We start from the raw sequence: 21,437 nt of genomic DNA on the forward strand, positions 1-21,437 counted from the left end.
ACCATGAGTGCCTAGATAACAAAAGGTCTGATTTCCTGCAGTTTTCTTGCATACTTAAGCAATGCTGTGCACTTGAGAGAGAGCAAAATAACAGCAACAACAAAAAAGTCTCATTAGTCTTTCTCTGTAAGTGAAATATATTATAATTTTTAAAATTCAAAGGAGCAGACTGTTTTAGATTTTTCTTTAAATCATCTTCCTGATGTTTGTAAAATGATACTGTACTGAAATGGGAAGCAACGGGATTGTTAAGATACTGCTCTGTGTTACCTGTTTTGCTTACATCCAGATGTTCGGCTCTCAGTCCTCTCTTCAAACTTCACTTTCTCTTCTCAGTCTATTTTTCCTACTGTTTGAAGGCTCCCAGATTGCTGTAGCTCTAATACAGGACAGGAGGGTTGTGTATCTTCTACCTGCTCCTGAGGCAGAAGGATGGGAGGCTTCCCTTACAGCCTGCTCTGAGATCATACCTGCAAAAACAAACTCTAAATTACAGCTCTTGCCATATCTCCCTCTTGTTTTGTCAGTCAATGAGGATGGAAAGGGCAAAGGGATTTGCTTACTTCGCTAGAAATGTGTCATCCTTCCACCTGATAAAGGGACTTTGGCAAATGAGTGGAAGGAAAATCCTCAGATTTTTCCCTACTGTTTTCCATTTTTACTCTTTATTTGCCTTTTGAAAGAAATAATTGCTGATTGAGCAGTGCTGCCCCTTCATAATGTACACTGAGTAAGGAAAAGTGTAAGGAGGAACTTTTCCAGTTCCTGCTTCCCTATATGACCAAGAAAGGAATGGGACAATTCAGACTCTGTGGAATATTGGTTAGTGCAACTTGAGTATGAATTGTTTTCCAGAGCTGTTTTAACTATTCCACAGCTATGCTGAGAAATGAGGTCTCACGTAAGTTCTCTGCCATGCCTGCTAAGTTATGAAATGTTACTAAAGGAATGCAGACATAAAGATAAATTCAATATTTTCACAGCATTTTGTGGGTGGAGTAGGCTCTACATGCACAAAATTCTAACATGGTTTTAATTTGGAATGTTTTCCTTTTGAAATATTTAGAGAAATTAATGTATGATAAATGTAATTTCTTTAGCAGTGTCATTTGCTGCTCCTCTGGGAAATTAGCAAAGGTGGCCTGAGAGTGCCATTAGATTAGAAATTAGAATATATTAGGAATCGTGGAGCATAGCTGGAAGGCTTATAGCAAAGTGCTTGGAACACTTACTGTATTGCTGTGTTTGGTTTTTTTTGTCTTTCTGTTTTGTTTGTTTCTAAGGGACTATTCAGCCTTTTTCACAGGGTATAATGGACATGAAACACAATCATCCTTTTGGGAAAGGGGAGGTTATTATTCCCCAGTCATGTGGTGTTAGTTAAAGGCCACAGACATGAAGTTAAATGTACATGTAGATATATGTGTTTCTGTGTAATCTGGTGTTGTCTCATTCTCCCAGTGCTGTTCCAGATGCTTCACTGCAAAGTGCAAATCCTCTGTGTAGCAGACAATGCCCAGGAATAATGTTCCTTGCTTGATCCTGTTACATTTCCTTTCTGTCTTTTTTGGTGTTTGAAGAGCTTTTATGTGTTGTTAATGCTTTTGCATAGCTTCCCTATTTGGCAGCATCTAACTGCAATTCAGAAGCGATAGAACACTAAGTTCTCTATGCAATGTGCAACCTTGGATTTTCATGAGAACAGTCAATGGAAGGCTTGACTGACTGCTTTGCTTTGATAAATTGTTTTATAACTTCTCATGACCTCTTCATGCCATACTATCTGAACTGAATGGTTTCTTTTTTTCATTAGCTTTTCTTAAGTGGATTTTATTCTATGCTTCAAATAATTTTCATTCTCATTCTGTAGACCTCTTCTGTTTCTAGAGGTCTATTTGAAAAGAAGTGATCAGAGTTCAAAACACTACAATGGGAATATACCATTAGGTTTCTCAAAGGCATTTGAATTTTCCTCAGAGTTTTCTGAGTTTGTGCAGTTTGAGATTGTTTTCTTTATAGACCACTGAGCAGATGTTTTTGCTAGCCTTTCTGAAATGAGGCTTAGAACCTCCCTGAGTGGATTAAATCTTTTCATATTTCATCCCAAGTTGCAGTTTGTGGAGATTCAAAAGAGAAACATCCAAAGACAGATGAAACCTTTTGAATGACAAAATTATTAAGTGTCAGATTTAGATGATACACTTATGAGAGAAGCATTGACAAAGTCTGAAGTTAAATTGCTGTGTTCTCATGCTATGCCTTATACACAAACATATGCCAGTTCTTCAGATGTTTTGCTTCAAAGAAGGCCAGTTCAGCCTTCATAGTGAAAACTTAGTGATAAAAGATGCAGAGTTAATCAGTTGAATTAATAAATGGAACAAAATGTCTGCATTTAGCCTTTGGATTTTCTTGGTTGCTGTTCCTTCCTTGCTGTAAATCAATGGTGCTAGTTCAAATCTTCTGTGCTTGTTTGTTTCTGTTTTTGATTTGATGTTTATTTTTCCCCCCGTTAAATGCTCTTCTGTACATGCTTAAATAGTCCTCTACGTTTTCATATATTTTACTTTTCTGCCCTATCACTTAATCTTTCTGTGAGTTGAAGTCCTCCATACCCCTATTTTTTGAGAAGTGTTCTGATGAACTCCAAGTCTGATTCCACAGTCTCAAACACAAGATTGTATGCAATCCTTAAAAACAAGGATTGTAAAATAGATGCACATATTTCTCTGGCAGTCCATTTATAAGGACATGTGGTCTTTTCTCTGCTGGCTGATGAGGAGGTCTCCTTTCCCTTGCTGCCTCTTCTGGCTTCTCAGCTGCATTCCTTTGTCTTATTTTATGGCATGGGACAATTTCACTCATCTGATGAGGCTTTGCGACTAGTTGGAAGGGTTTATATTTGGGAATGATTGAGTGGGGCCTTTGATAAGCGTGAGTAAGACACACCTTTAGTAGACAAAAGGAGAAACTGTATCCCTTGTTATTCCCGCTATTGTACAGATTGTTCTGTGTCCCTTGCAGTTTCTTCAGAGGCTTCAAGACTGATAAGAGTATCACTCTGAACAGATCAGACTGCAGAGCTCTAGTCTGTGTCCTAGTCTAAACCAGTAGAATTAACAATTAATTTCTATTTCCAGACAGAATTTTTCCAAATATATCCACTTATATTGAATTAAGTATTCTTGGGCAAATGTTTTCCTGTTCTACAGACTATTGAATATTTCCATTAGGGGAATCTGCAGTAACGGTTCTAGAATCTGGAAATGTTTTGAATATTTTAAATATAGTGCCAAACCCACAGAATTTTCTTCTTTTATTGCTTTTCCCAGGGAATGTTAGAGATGTGTCTCATCAGGTCATAAATGGACTAGAAAAACATGAACTGGTCATTTATATAGTAAATTTTAGTTATCTTACACATGATTTCTTTCTTGTTCAGATAATTCCATTTGAAAAAGTGCTGCATTTCCTTAGGTGGAAAAGAAGTTTCTTCCACTGTGTGATGAACTTGAAAGAAATTGTTGCCACATGAATGGGTTAAGTTTAGAGTTGCTTTCATGTGGTAATGTCTGCCCAATAATAGAGTCCATGCTGTTTATGTAATAATTGCTTGCTACAGCACATTAGAGATTATTAATGAAAACCATGTGGTCTTGACAGCTAAAAAGAAACCAGCAGCTTTCACTGTTTACGTTTTTGCTGACTTGATCAATAGTTGCAAAGTTGCTGGCTCTCTTCCAAGCTTCCCATGTCAACTGAATTGATAAGTAAGTGCTCAAATCACAGAAAGTTCATTGGAGTTATGCCACTGCTTTAAGCAACTGCAGCGAAGGTTGAGCTGTGCTGTTTAACTAACGATTCTTGCTCAACCTGAACAAAAGCCACTTAGGGGGCTCGATATTTTCCAGGGTCCTGCACTATAGTACATCTAGGGCACCTTTCTGATTTTGTTCTGATTATCCAATGACTGGCTACATGACTGGAAAGGATCAGGGCGTCACACAGCTCCTTCCAGGTGATTTACTTTATGGTTCCTGCATTTTAAGTGTTTTGAGCTTTCTTTTAAAATAGAAAGGTGAGTAGTTTATTAGATATCCTTTTTATTTACTTTCCATTTAGTTAGCCTGTAAATCTACCCGATCTATTGCATCAGCTTATTCCAATTTTCTGATCTGCCCTCCCTCACTGAGGGCCAGCTGCTGCTCTTCTTGCTTCTGTAGTAAAATGTAATTATCAAAAGGTGACCCAGTGGTAACATGGCCTCAGTGAATAAACAAAGAAAATCCCCCAAACTGTGCTGAACTATGGTATTAAAGTTACAGGCTGTCAGAACTGAGGACTCGCTTAGTAATTTCATTGTGACATTGGTGATGAGCAGGAACTTGAATTAAAGTTGTCATGTGTAAAGTATCTGCAGGTGGATATCCTCAGACATTTTTTTTTCTAAAAATAGAAATGAGGGGTTTCTTGCTCTTTTACTTGTGCAATGTTTGGAAAAAAGGTCTTTTGTGAGGAAACAATTCACATAATTCATTACACAATGTTTCTGAATTATAGGAGTATTTAAACTGTAATAAAATAACAAGTCAAGAATAAGTCTTAATTTTTGAATAGGCTTTTATATGAAAATACCGATATTTATTGAATTACTCAAGAGTTAATAGTGAAGCCACAAATGGCATTTTGGTCTATCAGTTTTGGCATCAGTGTTGGTTTTCTCTTTAATCCGAATCTCCCACCTCCCTTCTAGTGAAATTTATTTTGTGTGAATTATTGGAAGTGTTTATTACCTTTGTAGGTAGTGATTTCTTGAATCCAGTTATTCAGTTATCGAAAGTTAATCACTGAGTTTCCTAATTATTTAATGTAAAAAGTACTGGAATGTTCTGATCACCAGATGGAACTCATTCATCTTGTTGGATTTGGGATATTTCCTAGAGATACAAATAATATACAACAGCAGCTTTTAAAAATCACATTCATTTCTTCCTATTGGAGGTTAGAATGACATTTCCATTTCAACTTTTTGATAAAGGATCTGCTGATCTTTTTCAAAATAAAAAAAAACCCAAACAAAACCACCTAAGTCTGGATTTGAATTTTTTGCCTCGTTTGTGAGTCCTTACCTATTTGACTTTGCTTCATTTGAAGTCATTCATAATGCTGAGAGCAAACATTCAAAAAAGGTGATTTTATTCATATTTTGGCAAAAATTCTGGAAGGTATATCAAATTATGAAATACCAAAATTATCTTGGATTTCAGCAGCACTTAGGCAACTAATTCCCTCAGGCTCCTTAGGAAATCTCAGTAGACTCTGCATCTCCTCCTTTGGGTGGGCTTATTTTATTTCTCTTTTGCTCACTATGAGAATGCAAATTAATCCTTTTAGAAAGGTTATAATTCCAGAAGTGTTTTCTGGGGGTGTCAGGCTGAGGTGTGTTTGGTGCACTGTGAGAGGAAGCGGTGACTGAAGGTGTACGTGAGAGCAGCTGTGCCAGGGGGAAGGCTGTGCCTGCCCGGCCCAGCGGCCACAGCTGCTGTGCTGGGTCTGGGCATGCCTTATCATCTTTGCATAAAGTGCTGGAAAGCCAGAGATGTTGTTTTCCCACACTTTACTGTTGTTTAATGTAACCTTTTTTAGTAGAACAAAATGTACTTGGAGTTACACTTTATTATTTCTTTTACTGTGAATGTGCCTTCCTGTTTAGAAGATATTACAGTAAAAGTTCTCAAATGTGAAGAAGTACATAAAGACCAGGCACGTGCAGTTTGTGCTTTGCCTCAGCAGCGTGTGCAGTGCTGGAGTGCACACACAGATAAATACAGCTGTGTGTGCTTTGATAAGGCACTGAACCAAATTCTAGAGTACACCCAAATACCTACTATCAGATTAGACATTCAAAGGACCCATAAAAAAGATATCCCGTTTTACGTCTTTTGTGTGTGTGGTGGTGTGTGTATGCTCAAGTGTTACTGTCTTTATGCAATCTTTCTGATCTCCTACAGAATTTTGTTTCCCATTTTTTAAATAGTACCATAACATTTATAGTAAAAAAGGCAAATAAGCCATCAAGTACTTCAGTCTAGGGTATATTAATGCAATGCTGTATTGAACTTAAAAAATTGAAATAAACAAAGCTAAATGCGTGTATATTTATCAAGATATATATAGATATACATGTTGACATAATGTGAAAAGACAGAAGCAAAAGGTGTAAACTGGATTTGCAATGAAGATCTGTAGCTTTGAATTCCCAACAAGTCAGTGTTAAGCAAGTGTTTTTGAAATGTTCTGAAAGTTTCCAAGGTGCAGTGTGTGATCGTGCCACGCCGGAGCGTGCCCTGCAGCCAGAGCCTGCCCAGGGCCGGGCAGCGCCAATGAGCGCGGCGCGGTTTGCACAACAGCACCTGGGGCGGCTGCAGGTATCAGGTAGCAAAGCAAGGCAGGGGTGTTTTCTGTAATGCCACGCAGCACAGACTGAGATTGCTATAGAAAAGCTGTACTATTTACAATTGCCAATAATGCCAATTTTTACTTATGTTTCAGAACATGGAAACGTGAAACATGAGGTAAGGATTTGTTTTCCTTTGCATGTGATGTTTGTTTTGTTGGTGTTGCAAGTTCCTTATTACTTTGTGCATGTTCTGTTGAAAAAGACACATCTTCCTTCCGGGTTTAACAACAGATTTATTCAGAGTGCTGTAGAAGTTTAAGCAACATTAATAATGAAATATAAATGTCTTCTGTTCAAAATGTGAGTTAAATTTGCAGAGATATGACTTAGTGCTGAGAGCACTGAAAAGGGTGGAGATTTTTTTCTACCTACAGGTAAGGAAACATACAGTGGTTAGATCCTTACTGTTTCTAGACAAAATCTGGCAGAGTTAAAAGTATTCCTTTTTTTCTCTGCCACACCAGACTGTGGGGCAATGGAAGACTGACAGGGCAATGTGTGTGCCTCTTCATGTGAAAAGACTGTAGATGCAGAGGTATCCAGGCGTCATGGATTGTGTGTAATCTGGAGAGAATGTTGAAATGGGACCTGAACAGAGCAGCTGCTGTGATGCTATAGTGTACCTTCCTGTCAGCCCAAGAAGGCTGCAAGCCCACCCTGCATTATTTTCTGGCCAGGTCTTGGTGCCTCTCCACTGACATACAGGAGGTCATGGCAGCTGGGTTTTGTCTGCCAATTCTGGCTAAAGAGAGGCAGCACTTCAATCATAGAGCATAATAGTGTCTAGGAGCTATTTTAAATCAGAAGTTTACAGTAGTTTAACTGCTTAAATGGCATGCTGGTTATGAACAGCATGTATACTGCTCCTCTCCATAAACTTGGGTTTGTTGGATGCTGTCACTAATGTGGGTAAAGGAAGGATGTTACTGCTGCCATGGCTGGTGCAGGGGTAGTTGTGTGCTGGGCTGGTCATGTCAGTGCTCTCTGAGGTTTGAGCTGTTTGGGTGTCACTGTGACCCCAGATGACGATGGGGGCTGGGGAGGGCAGCCCTGCACCCCGCGGGGTGTTCCTGGGATCTGTGTCGCAGGCTCTGGCTTCTTGGGGACCTGTAGGGGAATGGAGAGTCTGAGGGAGCTCTGACTGAGGACAGGGGAGTGTTGGCATGGCCTTGCCTCTGTGCAGGCACCACCACATGCCCGCTCTCCTTGCTGTGCCCTCAGCTGTGCCTGCCCAAGTGCTGCCCAGCTCTTCAGGTCTCTGCCTCAAAAGATCCCCTAATTAAGGGCTCTCTAAAATACGGGAGTCACAGTGGGGTCCATTTGCCTGATGCTTTCTCTGTCCTGCAGCTGCCAGGCACAGCTGGGGAGCTGGGAACAGGTCATGAAAAATAATACGTATTGTTTTTTCTTGTGAGGAAAAGAAAATGCCTCCTTTCTGGAGCTATTGATTTGCTATTGCCTGTTGAGTTGACCTAAAACATTGTTTCCATTTTTACCAAGACTCTTGTTTAAGTGTTTGCTTTAATTATCTCTGTGTAGAAGGAAACTTGAGCGTGCGTGAGGAGCTGTCATTTTAGAAAATATGGTTTTAGATTTCATACTAGTAATGTAAAGAATCTGCTGGTACTGCAGTATGTTTAAGGGTATTGAGCATGTTTTCATACAGTTTAAGAACTATTTCCTTAAAACTGTTTTCCATCTGATCATTTGGTATCTGTGACTTGGGTTGTCACAGAGTGACTGGATTGCATTCATTTCAGTTAAGCATTTCTCCATCTCCCTTTTTACTTTCTTTACCCAATCTTGCCTCTTTCCCTCCCTTGTGCAAATCTGTGGTTACTCACAGCTCTGCATCAATCCATATCAGCAATACAGCTTTCATCTATAAAAGAAAATATAGGATATAATTGAATCTTTTGTTTTTATTCAGTACTGTTACTTTCATTGTGGCAGCAGTTTTAAATGTTTCTTCTTTCTGCTACAGATGAAACAAAACTTTAGTTAGAGATGTGAGATACCGAGAGAATATGTCCAAGGACTCAAGTTTTTAAAGCTGTTTTCAAACCAAGCTTTTCATTTTGCTTGCTTGCAATGGGGCTTGGTAATTTGGTTATGCCTCAGGTTAGTGCTTTCTGGCTTGCCTTTGTGTGTGTCCTGCATCAGCTTTTATCAACTGCGAGTAAATCAGAGCAAGCTAATTGTTCCCTTTGTTATGCAACATGCTTTTCTCTGCTTGGTTTGTTAAAAAATAAATAAATGCATAAGCCTTCTTGCAAGTTACCGGTTTAAACAAACTTGCAAAAGCAGATCAGTAGCTCAAGATATGTGTTATTTCACATTGAAATTTCCAGGGATCCATATGAAGTGTCTTAGCATATGAAATGTAGAAATGAAATAATCTGTGTCTTGTTAGAGAGTTTCTGATTTCACACAACTCTAGTTCTTCCAATTTGAAAGAGAAAGACAAGTTACTAAATATATTTAAGTACGTGCCCAGAAAATAAGAAAATTAAGTATTCCATAGAGAATTCTGGCTAGCTTCAGTAGAAAGTAGAAATACTGAAAGTTTCATCCTTACTAAAGCAACGTAAGTGGCCTTGACTTTTGTCTTGGTGGACATTATCTGGGGCAGATAATGCCAAACTGCATGTTTTTCCCCTATCCTATTCATAAATTGTTAAAAATTACATTTGTTCTTGGTATAAAAAAATGTTGATGTATGAACAAACCTCCTATGGACTGAGAATCTTCTGAGTCTAGTGTCAGAAAAAATGAGATATATGAAAAAAAATGTGTTACTAAGAATATTTTTCAATGTGTGATCTTTCTACAAGATAAAGATAATTGTGTTGGTAGTTGGGAGAAATAACTTAACCAGATTTGCCTAGTAGATTGTGGGAATGAAAGGAGTGCAATGTGCCTACATGAAAACATGTTTATTCATATCCTTGATCTGTATTTTTGCTCTGCAGAAGCGAACAAATGGAATTAGAAGAAGCTCTAGACACGTGGACCCAGGTTTGTGTCACGACTTTTTAATACTTAAACATTAAATAAAAAGAGCGAGAAAGCTGTAGCTCACTTCATCAATTTGCATTATGAATACTATTGTAATGCACACAGTGTTGACAACTTTATCACTGAAGTCATGAAGGTCTAAAGTGATTGCTCTGTTTGTGATTTCAAAGACAAGGCCAGCTGGTTGAACTCTAATTTCTCCCTTCCCCCTCCTTTTTTCAAGCAGAGCTTTTGTTCTATTTGAACAACAAAATGCCTCTGGGCTTTCAGTTAATGTGACCCACCCTACTGTACTCTGCAGCTCTAAATGAAATAGCTAAGTGATGAAAAGTAGATGGTTGCTTATGCAGCTTATGTTCTGATTCTCCAAGTTGTGGGTATTCTCAGCTCTTAACTGAGGTGGTGCGCAGTGCTTTACTGTCCGAGTTGCTTTTCAGAAATGCATAAACCAATTGTAGTTTCATGTTGAATTTCAAGGTAATTTTATTCTACTGTTAGTTTATAGTAGACACTTTGGTGGAATCATGGCAGCAGCAGCAGCCCTTAAGAAAATTAAATGCTTCTTATAGACTGTATACTCAAGTGGGTGAACATTTCCTCTGGAGACCCATTATGTGTCTGTATAAAATACTCAATGGTTTTCAGTGTAACTGTGATATTTTTAGTGTCATTTTTTACAGTAATTACATTTCTGTCCTTTATGTTTCTTGTGTAGTTTAATTACTGGAGATTTGTTATGCAGATATTATTTGAAATAAAACTAAGCTGTGGATTATTAAATGTTTCTAGATGTGAACACCTGACAGTAGTTCGAGTTAAACATTAAGCAGGATGGCAACTCTGTACACCACATTACAGCCCGGCAGAGCTAAGCACTTTTCAAAAAGTGGGAATGCTGGTTGTGCCACTGGCGCATTGCAGCTGCCTTGGCTCTGCAAGCCTCAGTGTTGTAACTGTGGAGCAGACCACACCTTTGTTACTCACGTACCTTTGACGTGTTCTGGAACACGTACCGTCACTGGGTTTCCTCCAGCAAAATGAACCTGCTTCATGTTTCTATAAATTGTTCTGTGTGTTGTGAAGACTACAGTCATAAAAGAAAAAAATGAACACCCTGTAACTCTGAAAATTAATACAGTCAAGAGGGGAAAACATCAAGAATAGGAATTAAATCATGCAGAAGAGGATGAGATTATTTCTGCCCAGTGTTCACTAACACACTTGGATTCTTCCCAGTCAGTGGTGCATGTTGCAGTGAAGTGTAATGTGTGCTTGCAGAATAGTCCTTGTAGGTCTAAATCTTTAAATACAGCTGTCTCATATAGAATATGAGAAGGTAAAGTAATTTAGCTTTGGCAACCCTTTGAGTATACTGGTGGTTTTACTTGCTGAAATCAGAGAAGTATTTACGTGACCTTTATATACAAAGGTAGTTTAAAATTAATTTTTATTGCAGACCAAGTACCATTGAAATCATCAAAAGTAATTGAATTAACAGGTATTTAAAAGCTGTACATAACCAGTGCCTAATATATGGCTCTGCTCCACCTTCTCCTGTGCCCCTCCCCGTCAATTTACCTGCACAGAACAGTTCTTCGAGTTGTTGGGGTAGTCTTATTGGGTTAAGTTCTTGGTCCCCATAACATTTTTGAAAGCCAACAGACACACAACATCTACATGACGTTTACATCACTTTAGTAGAGACGTTGCAGAAGACTTCTTACACAATTGCTTCTGACATCACAAATGTTTTAAATAAATAATAATGAGAAATACATTATACTGTCAATTTTCAATGAAATGAGCTTTTTGATTTGCATTTTATCAGTATAGGCTTTCTGTGTCCTGCTGTAACTTGGTGGAGATAACTCTTTAAAGGCATGAATGTTTTTGCTAACCCCTTGGCACCTATTTTGCATAATCTGAGTATTACTGCTCATCAGATTGCACATTGCCTTGAGAGACAGAAGTTGCTATCCAGAGGGCAGCACTTGTAAGAGATCAGTTATTTCAGGCATACATTACTGCATTGATCCTAAGAGCTTTTCAAGAACGCTGCATGTAAACTTGCTTTGTCTTTAGAAGGTTTATGATGCTGCTGCCAGTTTTGCATGTTATGCTGCTGAACATGGGTACTAGTTTAGGAAGCAGATGTTTGCTGTGAATCAATAACCAGCACCTGCAATGTCTAAATATAATATGACTGGTAAATACAATTATTTTGGGTTGCAAGTTGTCAACATCATGTTCTGTCATATCTGGCTATTCTAGCTAGGAATAATGAGTGCAGAAGGCATACTGTAGTCAAGTTGATGTGTTATGCTTCTCTTTTTATGCATGTTAGAGTCAAATTCAACTTTTGCTGACAGCTTAGCCCGGAATAAAAAATAATTAAAATTTGATGAGAAGAGTTGAAGGATATTCTAAAGAAAACAACATGAGGATACTGGTTTAAAATGTTCCTTGTCTTCTGCTTGTAGGGCTCATTGATGAAGGAACCTATCTAGCTGAAGTACCCTAAAAGAAATGTTTGTCTTCTTCATTTGTTTTTCTTTGAAGTAGTTAAAAGTTTGACAGTGACAGTTTCTTCCTTGAGATTTGTTTTGTGTTGAATAAAAATGAAACATAGAAGGAAAACTGATTAATGGATGATGAGACAGAGAAATTCTTGGGAAATAAAAACAACCATGAGAAAGACACATGCAGATACGGTACAAAAAGAGACATTTAGAAACTGTACAAGTGAGGAACCAATTTGAAATCGTAAGAAAATATGACCTTATCTTTATGATGTGCACTATCCCTTTAGCCTGTAGTCCAGTTGCAGAGAGCCTCCTAAGTTGCTTCATCTACTAAGATTTACTGGGACAGGTTTTAAATAACCTTTGTTTGGATTAAGCAACAGATAATAAACATCACTGACAGAATGAACCAGTGAATACATCTGCAGCTGAAGAGCCAGGAAAGATTTGGTCTACAGCTTGCATTTGAATGTAGAACAACTTGATTCTGCTTAAATGCATTTGAGAAGTGATCAGACTGGTGTCAGTTTTTGTGTAGAATGGGCATGTGGAGTGATAATTATATGACATTTTATTCTTGTGTAGGGAATGTCATGAAAACTTTTATGCATGTGTTTAATTTTAAGCATGTGATTTGCATTATTGACTTAAATGACAAACAAACCATTCCTGTGTATATTCATAAGCAGAAATTCTTATTATGTGAATTCTGGAGAAGGATGATGAAGTCTGACCACTGTTTTTAATAGAAATAATTTTGTATGTCTTTTAATACGCATAACAATTACTGTCTTTCTCAGCTATTGAAATAGTATAGTGTATGTTTGCTGTAATTTTTTTCTTTACAGTATAAACAGTCTAAATGTGATAGATTCACAGCCTGGCGTTTTTAAAACTGGTTTTACCCTAAACACTTTTGCTAATATAAACATTGGAACTCTAATCTCTAAAAATGTGAAAAAGTGTGAAAGTATATTTCGTATCAGAAGGATAAACTTGGTAAAAATAGAATGCTAGAAGCCTTATAGACAAGATTGGTTGCAGATTAAACTGAAATTTGATCTCTGAAAGATGATTGCTGAGCACGTTCTGACTTCTTAACTAGCTGATTTCTTTATAGGCATGTATTAAAGATTAGAAAAGCTTAGTTCTGAACTGAGGGACAGAACAAACATGTCTTTTCACATAAAGTAAAATATTGTGTGGGTTTTTTGGGATGGAGGGACACACAATACTAGCAAGTAATGTGCGTATTGCAATAGCTTAAGAAAATTTTATTTTTCAGTCCAGGAATTCAAAGTCCAAATAGTAATTTTAAAAAGATGTGTTTTTGGTTGCTATCTGGTCTGTACTTGCTTTGTGAAGCAATCCTCTAATACTGGTTTTACACAGATAGTAAAAAAAAAAAGGATCTGAAGAGAATAACTAGATTTATGCCCTGAAGTGTATACATTAAACAAATAACAAAAAAAGTCTCTGCGTGGAGCAGTACAATATTGGAGTCGTGTTTATTTCATTAGATATAGTGGAAATAAACTACTGTGTGCTTCATATTTTGTTGAAATTGGATTTTGGAATCTTTTAACTAGGCTGTGTCATTGTTATATGTGTGTGATTACTAAGCAGTGAAACAATAGGTCAGGTATTTGTGTAGTGTAATTTTTGCATCTTGCCTTCATAGGAAAAAGGGGATAGTGTCGTATTGGCAGTTCAAACTTTGTTTTCAGTTAAGAAAGAAGTATATTGAACTGTGAGATATTTCAGCAAATTCTGACAGTGTCTGTGATACACAAGTCTAACTCTGATTTCCATTTCAGTGCCACTCCAGATGTATGCCCAGCCAAAAGCAAAATCTGGCTCAAACTGAAATGCTGGGATATCTTAACCTGCAGATAATTCTTTGCCAATCATGCTGTTATTATAGATAAAACTACTTTCTTTATCTGAGAATTTGAAACATGTCTCTCATTTTCTTGTTTTATTACACTATCCAGGCAAGTCTTTAGTAGTCCTGATTGACTGTTGTTTTCACATTCAGGCCAGTATAGAGAATACCCAATTTCATGGATGAGAAAAGCTAACTTTCAGCAAAATGAACATGAAGCCCAGTCCTGAAAACAGGCAGTCAGGAATTTATTTCTTCATTTCAACAGTAGCTTGTTTATCTCCCTATATTTACTTTTGCAATTTCTTATTACAGACAAAAGTGCAGGCCATGATTTAAAAAATGCGGCCTATATGGCTTAAAAATGAGACAGAGAGAAATGACTATTTTAGAGATTTGAAGGAACTCAAGACTCCTACTTGTCTTGGAACTAAAGTGTGCCTAATAATTAACAACCATAACAACGTGTATATAGTTTTGCATATTTCCCCTAGAAATAATTCTGTAATGTTTGTGGAGCATTAGATTTGCTAAGTAGGTAAAGGCTTCTCTACACAGCATCGTTCTAAGCTACAGAACCAAAACTGAGCTTTGATGGTACATATATGTGACAAATGTTTAACTTTTGGTGGGTGGATTTTATTCAACTAGGGGTATTTTTTCTTTCTCTACATTGCATCTTAGTGCTTTTTTCAAGGTACCCATGAGGTACACAGTGCATGTCTCTTGGAGTTTTCGTGGACCAGGTGAATTGCAGGTAAGAACTAGTTTAACAGGGCAGCTGGAAGTGCATTTGCTGCAAAAACCCCATCAGGATAGAGGTGATGCTGCTTACTGACATGCTGTGTAATTCTGAAGGTTCTGGAGTCCTTCAAAGGACTTGGATTGCAGCTCTAACCTGACCATCTCTCAGCATTGATAGACATGTTTTAACATGTTTTGCTTCATGTGGCTGGGATGGTGTTGGTGTCTGAGACCGGAGTCAGTAAATTTCTTTGTGGTCACCACATTCTTATGAGCAGTTAATAGGACAGCTTCTCCCAGGACCTCAGCAACAGCAAGTTCAGAGATAGAGCGAGTTGTGTAAGATCAAATTAATTTATCTCCCATATTTATTAAAAACACATATTACATTCAAGCTCTTTGCTTTTTCTTTTACTACAGTGCTGATGCCATGTGCTTCACAAAATAATGAATTAAGCTTTGTTGTGATACAAGAAAGAACATGTCTAATGTTTTGCACCAAGAAATTTTCCATTAATGCACTTCTGGAAGGCAAAGCAGAGTTTTGTCTTCCAATGAAGCATTTCAAATGCAGTTTAATGATTTTTTATTTGGGTTGTTTTATTTTAAATAAAAATTATTTTTACATTCCTGTTGGGGAGAAGTATTTTGAAAGGTGCCTGTCCCCTTGGCATCTCAGCAGCGAGCTCACATTCAGAGAACATAGCCTTTAGCCTTTTCTTTTAATTAAACATCAGAAGACCCAGATGCCAAAGGGTGAAATGTATTTATTTTGTCAAACTCTTTCATCCTTGTCTGGTTGGATTGCAAGATCAGTTTGTAGTTGAGTAATTTAAACTCTTTGTCTTATTGGACGTGTTTTCAGGACTGTCTCTATCTTAAGCAATTAACAGGTTTTTTTCCTTGTAGAGAAATAGTGTTTAATACATGCTTAGCCATGTATTAGTATAATTTTTAAGCTGAGATGGGTCCTTAAGTATCTTTCTCTTTGTCTACATAAAAGAACTGTCACCATTGATGGTTCTAAATAAAGCATCACTGTTTACATATAACCACAGGGGAGTTGGGAGGCAGAAAAAAGGAAAAGATTAAGTAGAAGTGGACCAAATGGGCATGCAAGTATAATCAATAAAACAAAACAGTGTTTTTGTTTTCAACACACACACAAAAATACTACTGCACTATTAAAAAGAAAAAGGCATGTGCAGAAATTATATGGCCCACAGTTGCCTTTACTTACTATGGGAAGTAGAAGGGAATTGCATAGTATTTTGCTAAAGTTCATTGGGACTTAGAGATCTCCCTATTCATCTTCAAGAGGAATATTGCATTTACCCATCTATTTTCATATCTGATTTTAATCCTCAGGGTGCTGTCGTTCTCAGAAGGCAAAACAAAGATAATAAGGCAATGAATGATTAAAAATAGTCAAAAGTTACTGCGTTTTAAAGCTTATGGTTTCTTTTTTTGTGGCTCACTCATTTAACTAAATCAGTATTTGATCACTACTTCAAAGTAATTCTCATACAAAGAATTTGGGAAACAATGTAAAACTGAAAGCAGCCATCCCATGGGAGAAAAAAGACTGCTGAAAATTCACACAAGAGAAGCTCCCAGAACTGCCTTTGCCTTCTGCCTGAGGAAGGTTTTAAAACTTAGTAGAAGGGGCCAGAGGCAAGAGCCTGAGAAACTGATGCTGCTTTTCAGGAGATTTTTTAATCTGCTCACCACTTGGAGATTCCCAGAAAAAAGAACAAGGAGTCTGAGTTAGGCTGCAGGCCAGGCTTGCTCAGGAGCCCTTCAACAGGAGCCAATTAAATGGGTGCTAAAGGATAGAATATGGGGGGGAGAGTTGTACTTCCCACTGTACCTTGTGGTCTCGTTTCTTAGCTCTGAAGTTTTCTTCCACGTATTTTCATTACAGCTTTTTGAACCAGTCCAAAATCTTGGCGTTCTCAACTTCCTTTAACTGTCACTTTCATAATTAGTTGTGTGAATAAAACATATCTTTTTGTTTGCTTTAAATCTGCTGCCCATTATTTTAACATCTGTATCTTTTTGAATTGAGAAAATGAATAATAAATGAAGAAGTAATGAGTACTTTTTTTCTGGCCACTGTTGTGCCACTCATGAGTTGTGTCTGTCATATCCCCCTCCGGTCACACCTCCTCTAGCCTGAAGAGCCATTATCTGCTTCATTCCTTGGATACAGAAGCTTTTCTGTGTGTCTGACTGTCCTGTTTGCTTGTTTGTGTGCTTTTAGGTCCAAGAGTAGTCAGACCTTCTAGTTTGTGTCTGCTCCAAGAAATTTCTTAGCCTTGGTACACAGCAAAATTAGATTATGATATTAAAGGAACGATTGTAAAGGGTACTTAGCAATTGCTCTGAGATCTGTTATCTGTGTGATGGTAACTGTTTTACACTCCATGATCATGTGCTAGTGTTCAATCCATAGGTTACTTTGTAATGCTAAATCTTTCATGAAATGCACCTGGAGTATTTCTCTGATTTTGAATCCTGTTGTTCATGAAATCTTCCTTCAGACCTTTGCAAGGATTGTTCTTTTAAAAGAAATTATTTTTATGCCTTCTACGAGAGTTAATCCATATTCCCATTTCAATAATGCTTACTAATTTTTTGAACAAGGGAGATCCAAGCACAATTAGACCCTTTTGGACACGACCTTCTATGTGAAATAATATTATTGTTTCAACCATTCATTTCCTGTCCTTTTGCTGTTGATTCATCTGGGGGAGAGCTTTGCCTCCTATATAGTATAAACTGGGAGAGCCCCGTAATGAGTCCTGTTAAAATTGTTTTGTTAATCTGCATTAATATGTAATCTTGGCTCTCTTGCTCCTTACCTGCTTCAGAGGATTCTAAACAATGTCCCTCACTTTCCTTTAAGAAGTATATGCAGTCTTGGTTATATTTGTCCATATACTTGGTAATTCTGTCTCTGTAGTAGGCTCTACCACTCTGCCTCATAGAAACATCAGATATTTGTTTTGGAACATCTAGTAATTATAACTGAGTTGCTCTAAAATATTGCCTTCATGCTTTGGCTTAGAGAATGTTTTAAGAAATAACTTGCAGAACATAATTAACAATTCAGCAATGTTATTCTTGAATTTATTTAGTACTTAGTATTTTCAAGTTGTGACAGTGTAAAAATTAATCTGATGAATTTTTCAGTAGAATAAATGCATTCAGCTCAGTTGCTTTAACCCTTAGATGTGGTTTATTCAGGAAAAAAAGGTAAAGTACCCTTGTAAGGGATTCAGAGAATGAACTTGGAGTTCAGTCCTCACTGCTGCTCTTGCTGACCTGCAAATAAATAGAAGACATGTTCAGTCTTGCATGTCTCAGAACTTGCATGTCTTAAGCTTCAGTGTGTAATAGGGAATTAAAAAGTAACTTATCTGATATCTTGAAAACGTGCCTCAGTCCATTAACCTTAGAGGTTATTCTTTAACCAGCCTGTTTGGAACAGGATATGTGGGAGAGGGGGAGAACTTGTCTTCCAGTTCAAACAATAAAGCAGCATGTTTACTGTTCTTGGACTTTTTCCTTGACAGTAACAGATAGCATACAATACAGTGCAATGAAAGTTTCATGTATGGATCACAGCTTTCCTTCCAGAATAACATCATCCTCCTGGCAGTAGCAGTCTCTCTGCAGCTGGCAGTGATCGTTTTGGTTCAGTGGAATGTCTGGGTGTGTCAGCTCATTGAGGCTGGGGATCCTGCAAAGCTGGAGCTATCACCAAATACAATGTATTTTGGATTTCCTAGAATTTATCTTTGTAAATTGCCAGTGCTTCAAATGTGCAAAGTATGAAGCATAGAAATAAAATCCCAAGTATATGCTACTTAGGGATAAACAATTCTAACTACATTGTGGTAGTAACAGTGAAATATATACTCATCCTTTTTTACTTTTATAACACAAATACTTTGTAATGAAGGCAAGTTTTATTTTCTTTTCCAAATAAAATAAGTTATTTACTGTAGCCTAGAGACCAGAAATAAATAGATGTACTTTTTTAGAAAGCAGGTTTATTTTAGCCAAAACAACAGTGTCTCTTCATTGCTTAGTATAATGCCGTAATTCTTGGCAACATTTGTCTACTGATGCTGCATGCAGAGGTCTGTAAGGCCTGAAAGTTTTTTGCATGTATGTTAAGAAGTGTCAGTTAGGGAGTGAGAGAGGTATCTGCTGTAATTAGAGGGCACAGAAAAGAAAAATTGCTTGATGAGTAAGATGACAAAAGTGTTTAACTTGAAAAGCTGAAGTGTTATGTAGCATTATGAAGAAGGTGCATGCAGGCAAAATTATTTGTCATGTGCTGGAACCTGCCTGCTTGGCCAGGTGTCAGCCCCTTCCCGTTTGTAAGAATATAAAATGCCAATCTTGCCAGAGAATTTAATTCTTGTAAATAACAGACATGGAGACTAAGGCTTTTCATCTTAGAGGCAGATGCTGTTATTTAATACTGAGCACAAAAGAAATTACATGAAAGATAATTTTCGTTTTTGTAATGCTTGATGAATAAAATGTCAGCATGTATACAGCAATGCATATTTTTGAATTTGATATCTGTGAAAGGTTCTAGGTGGTATAGGTGTGTATTTTCATGTTATTTGTTTTTAAAATTATTCAGTCAGAATTCTCAACAACAGAAAAAAGGCCAAGGTCCATTCACAGTATTAAATTCAGTTCCCAAAGTGGGGTTCCTGTTCTCAAGTCTTTTTCCTCTCATTGCCTGCTTCAGAATCATCCCTGGGCAGGCAGAAGTTTGTATTAAAAATGCAGCTCAAAATAGTTAGTTCTGGGAGATAATGGATTCCTATATTCCTAGATTAGTCCGTGTTTTTAAGAGCATTTTGCTGCTTGTAATCTGCTGTCTGGACACACATTCATTGCTTATCTGTAGTATCTGCCCAGCACGAGTTGTTGGATCCTCAGGGCAGGTACATGTTTGAACAAATAGGTGTTAGAATGCCATGCCTGTCTATGGCATCACATTAAAAGATGTGGTAATTAACACTGGTTAATTTTCATACCGTGTGCTTTTATAAAAAGCAGCACCACATGTACCACACTTTTTAATTCATATGCCAAAACTCCAGTTTACTTTATTTTCAAGAAAATAAATCAAACTGCTTAGTTTTGAGACATGATTTTTAAAGTTTATATCCCTAATTCACCTATTAGACTACATTGAAATGATGAGATTTCATTACTTTGTCAAAACAAGTGAAATCTGTGCTTCTCAACTTGATTATTCTTTATTGTTTATTCACATTAAACATTTAGTCCTCAGTCATTTCTAATGTTTGTTCTGTGGTGCTGAGACTCTTCAATCTAGGCAGTTCCAAAATCCCTTACTCTCACAAGGATAGTTGCTTGTGTCTGCAGGGAAGAACTAGTTGCCTGAATAAACATTTGAGGTTAAAATAGTACAAAACACAAGAGATTGTCCTTAACACTTGTTTTGGGGAAAATGTGCTGTGAAAGGGAAACCAAAGTCTGTCAGTGAAAGAAAAATCATTTTCACTCTTAATCACAGAAAGTGTGTAGCTATGACCATGCCAGTGACTTAGCTCTCCTCTGCTTTCTTTCAGTGCAGTTCTGGAGAGAGCCCTCTCTTTTGTGAAAGTGCCTGGGTTTGAGTATAAATGCAAAGACATGACACAAAATTTCTGTTATTTTAAACATGCTTTCTTGCACTGGTAATCCACAGTTATCAATCTAGGGCATGTTCAGGTTTTCTAAATGTGACAAAGTTTCTGCATCAAAGTTAAGGTGAAGGTGCAGCTAGTAGTACTTGATCTTTCTAGTACTTGGTACTTGATGTTTCTGAAAATGGCATTTCTTATTACTGCACTTAGGGAAGGAAAGACTATTTGAAAGCTGCCTGGGACAGTTTGTGTGAGATTAGCTCAGTTAGTTACAGCCTGGTGCTAATAATACCGAGATGTGGGTTCAATCCCTGCATGGGCCATTCACCTAAGAGTTGGACTTGAGGGTCTTTGGGGGTCCTTTCCAACTGAGAATATTCTGTGGTTCTCTGAATATGCTTGCTGTGCAAGCAGGAATGTGTTGGCACTTTTATGTCAGTAGATTCTTTCTACAGGGTATTTGGCTAATTTTCATGTTTGTGTTGTAACATTTTGTTCCCTGACTTCCCAAAACCTTCAGTTTCTTTTTCTTTGGTTTTAAGAGACAAAAGTAGGAGTGAATATGTGAGAGCTGTGAGCAGAACCAGCCTTTAAGGGCATGAGAGACAAATGGTTAAATAATAATAGTTCATTCCTTTTGGAATCCCTTATGGCTTTGTCTTTTGAAGTTTAAAAACATGGCTCATCAGAAACATTTTTGTAGTGCCTGTTTCTTCTTGCACAGAGACAAGCTTCCAGATTCCTTAAAATGAGTGTCACGATGTGCCAAATGTCCCTGTTTAGGAGTGAAGAAAGAAAATGCCTCCTGATGGAGTTTTCTTAAAAAAAAAAAAAATTCTGAAACTTCTGTTTGCATTCTGAATTTCCTTGGCAAATGATGCTAATAACACCAAAGTTGTGGGTTTGATCCCTGTATGAGCCATTCACTTCATGATCCTTGTGGGTCCCTTCCAATATTTTTTGATAAGCTGTGAAATTGCTTATTTCTGATGAGAATAAGTGCAAGCTGTATTTATGAGAGCACGAAGGTGACCTTGACTTGGAAGACCTGAAAACTTAAGGTTGCTAATGAGAGGGAACTGCTCACCTCAGTGAATGTCCGTGTTCCCATGATGTTAATTTTA

At 37.4% G+C, this 21,437-nt stretch overlaps 1 protein-coding gene across 2 annotated transcripts in view; it reads left to right on the forward strand.

Annotated features, from left to right (window-relative positions):
- Positions 1 to 21,437, forward strand: part of VAV3 (vav guanine nucleotide exchange factor 3) — a 152,754-nt gene that overhangs the window by 98,041 nt on the left and 33,276 nt on the right. For both annotated transcript variants that reach the window (XM_071565552.1, XM_071565553.1), the window contains 2 exons: positions 6,553 to 6,575; positions 9,433 to 9,478. In XM_071565552.1, the coding sequence (XP_071421653.1) occupies positions 6,553 to 6,575; positions 9,433 to 9,478 (69 nt within the window). The remainder of the gene's footprint in view (positions 1 to 6,552; positions 6,576 to 9,432; positions 9,479 to 21,437) is intronic.

The sequence above is a fragment of the Pithys albifrons genome, chromosome 10 (genome assembly GCF_047495875.1).
Source record: "Pithys albifrons albifrons isolate INPA30051 chromosome 10, PitAlb_v1, whole genome shotgun sequence".
NCBI lineage: Eukaryota > Metazoa > Chordata > Aves > Passeriformes > Thamnophilidae > Pithys > Pithys albifrons.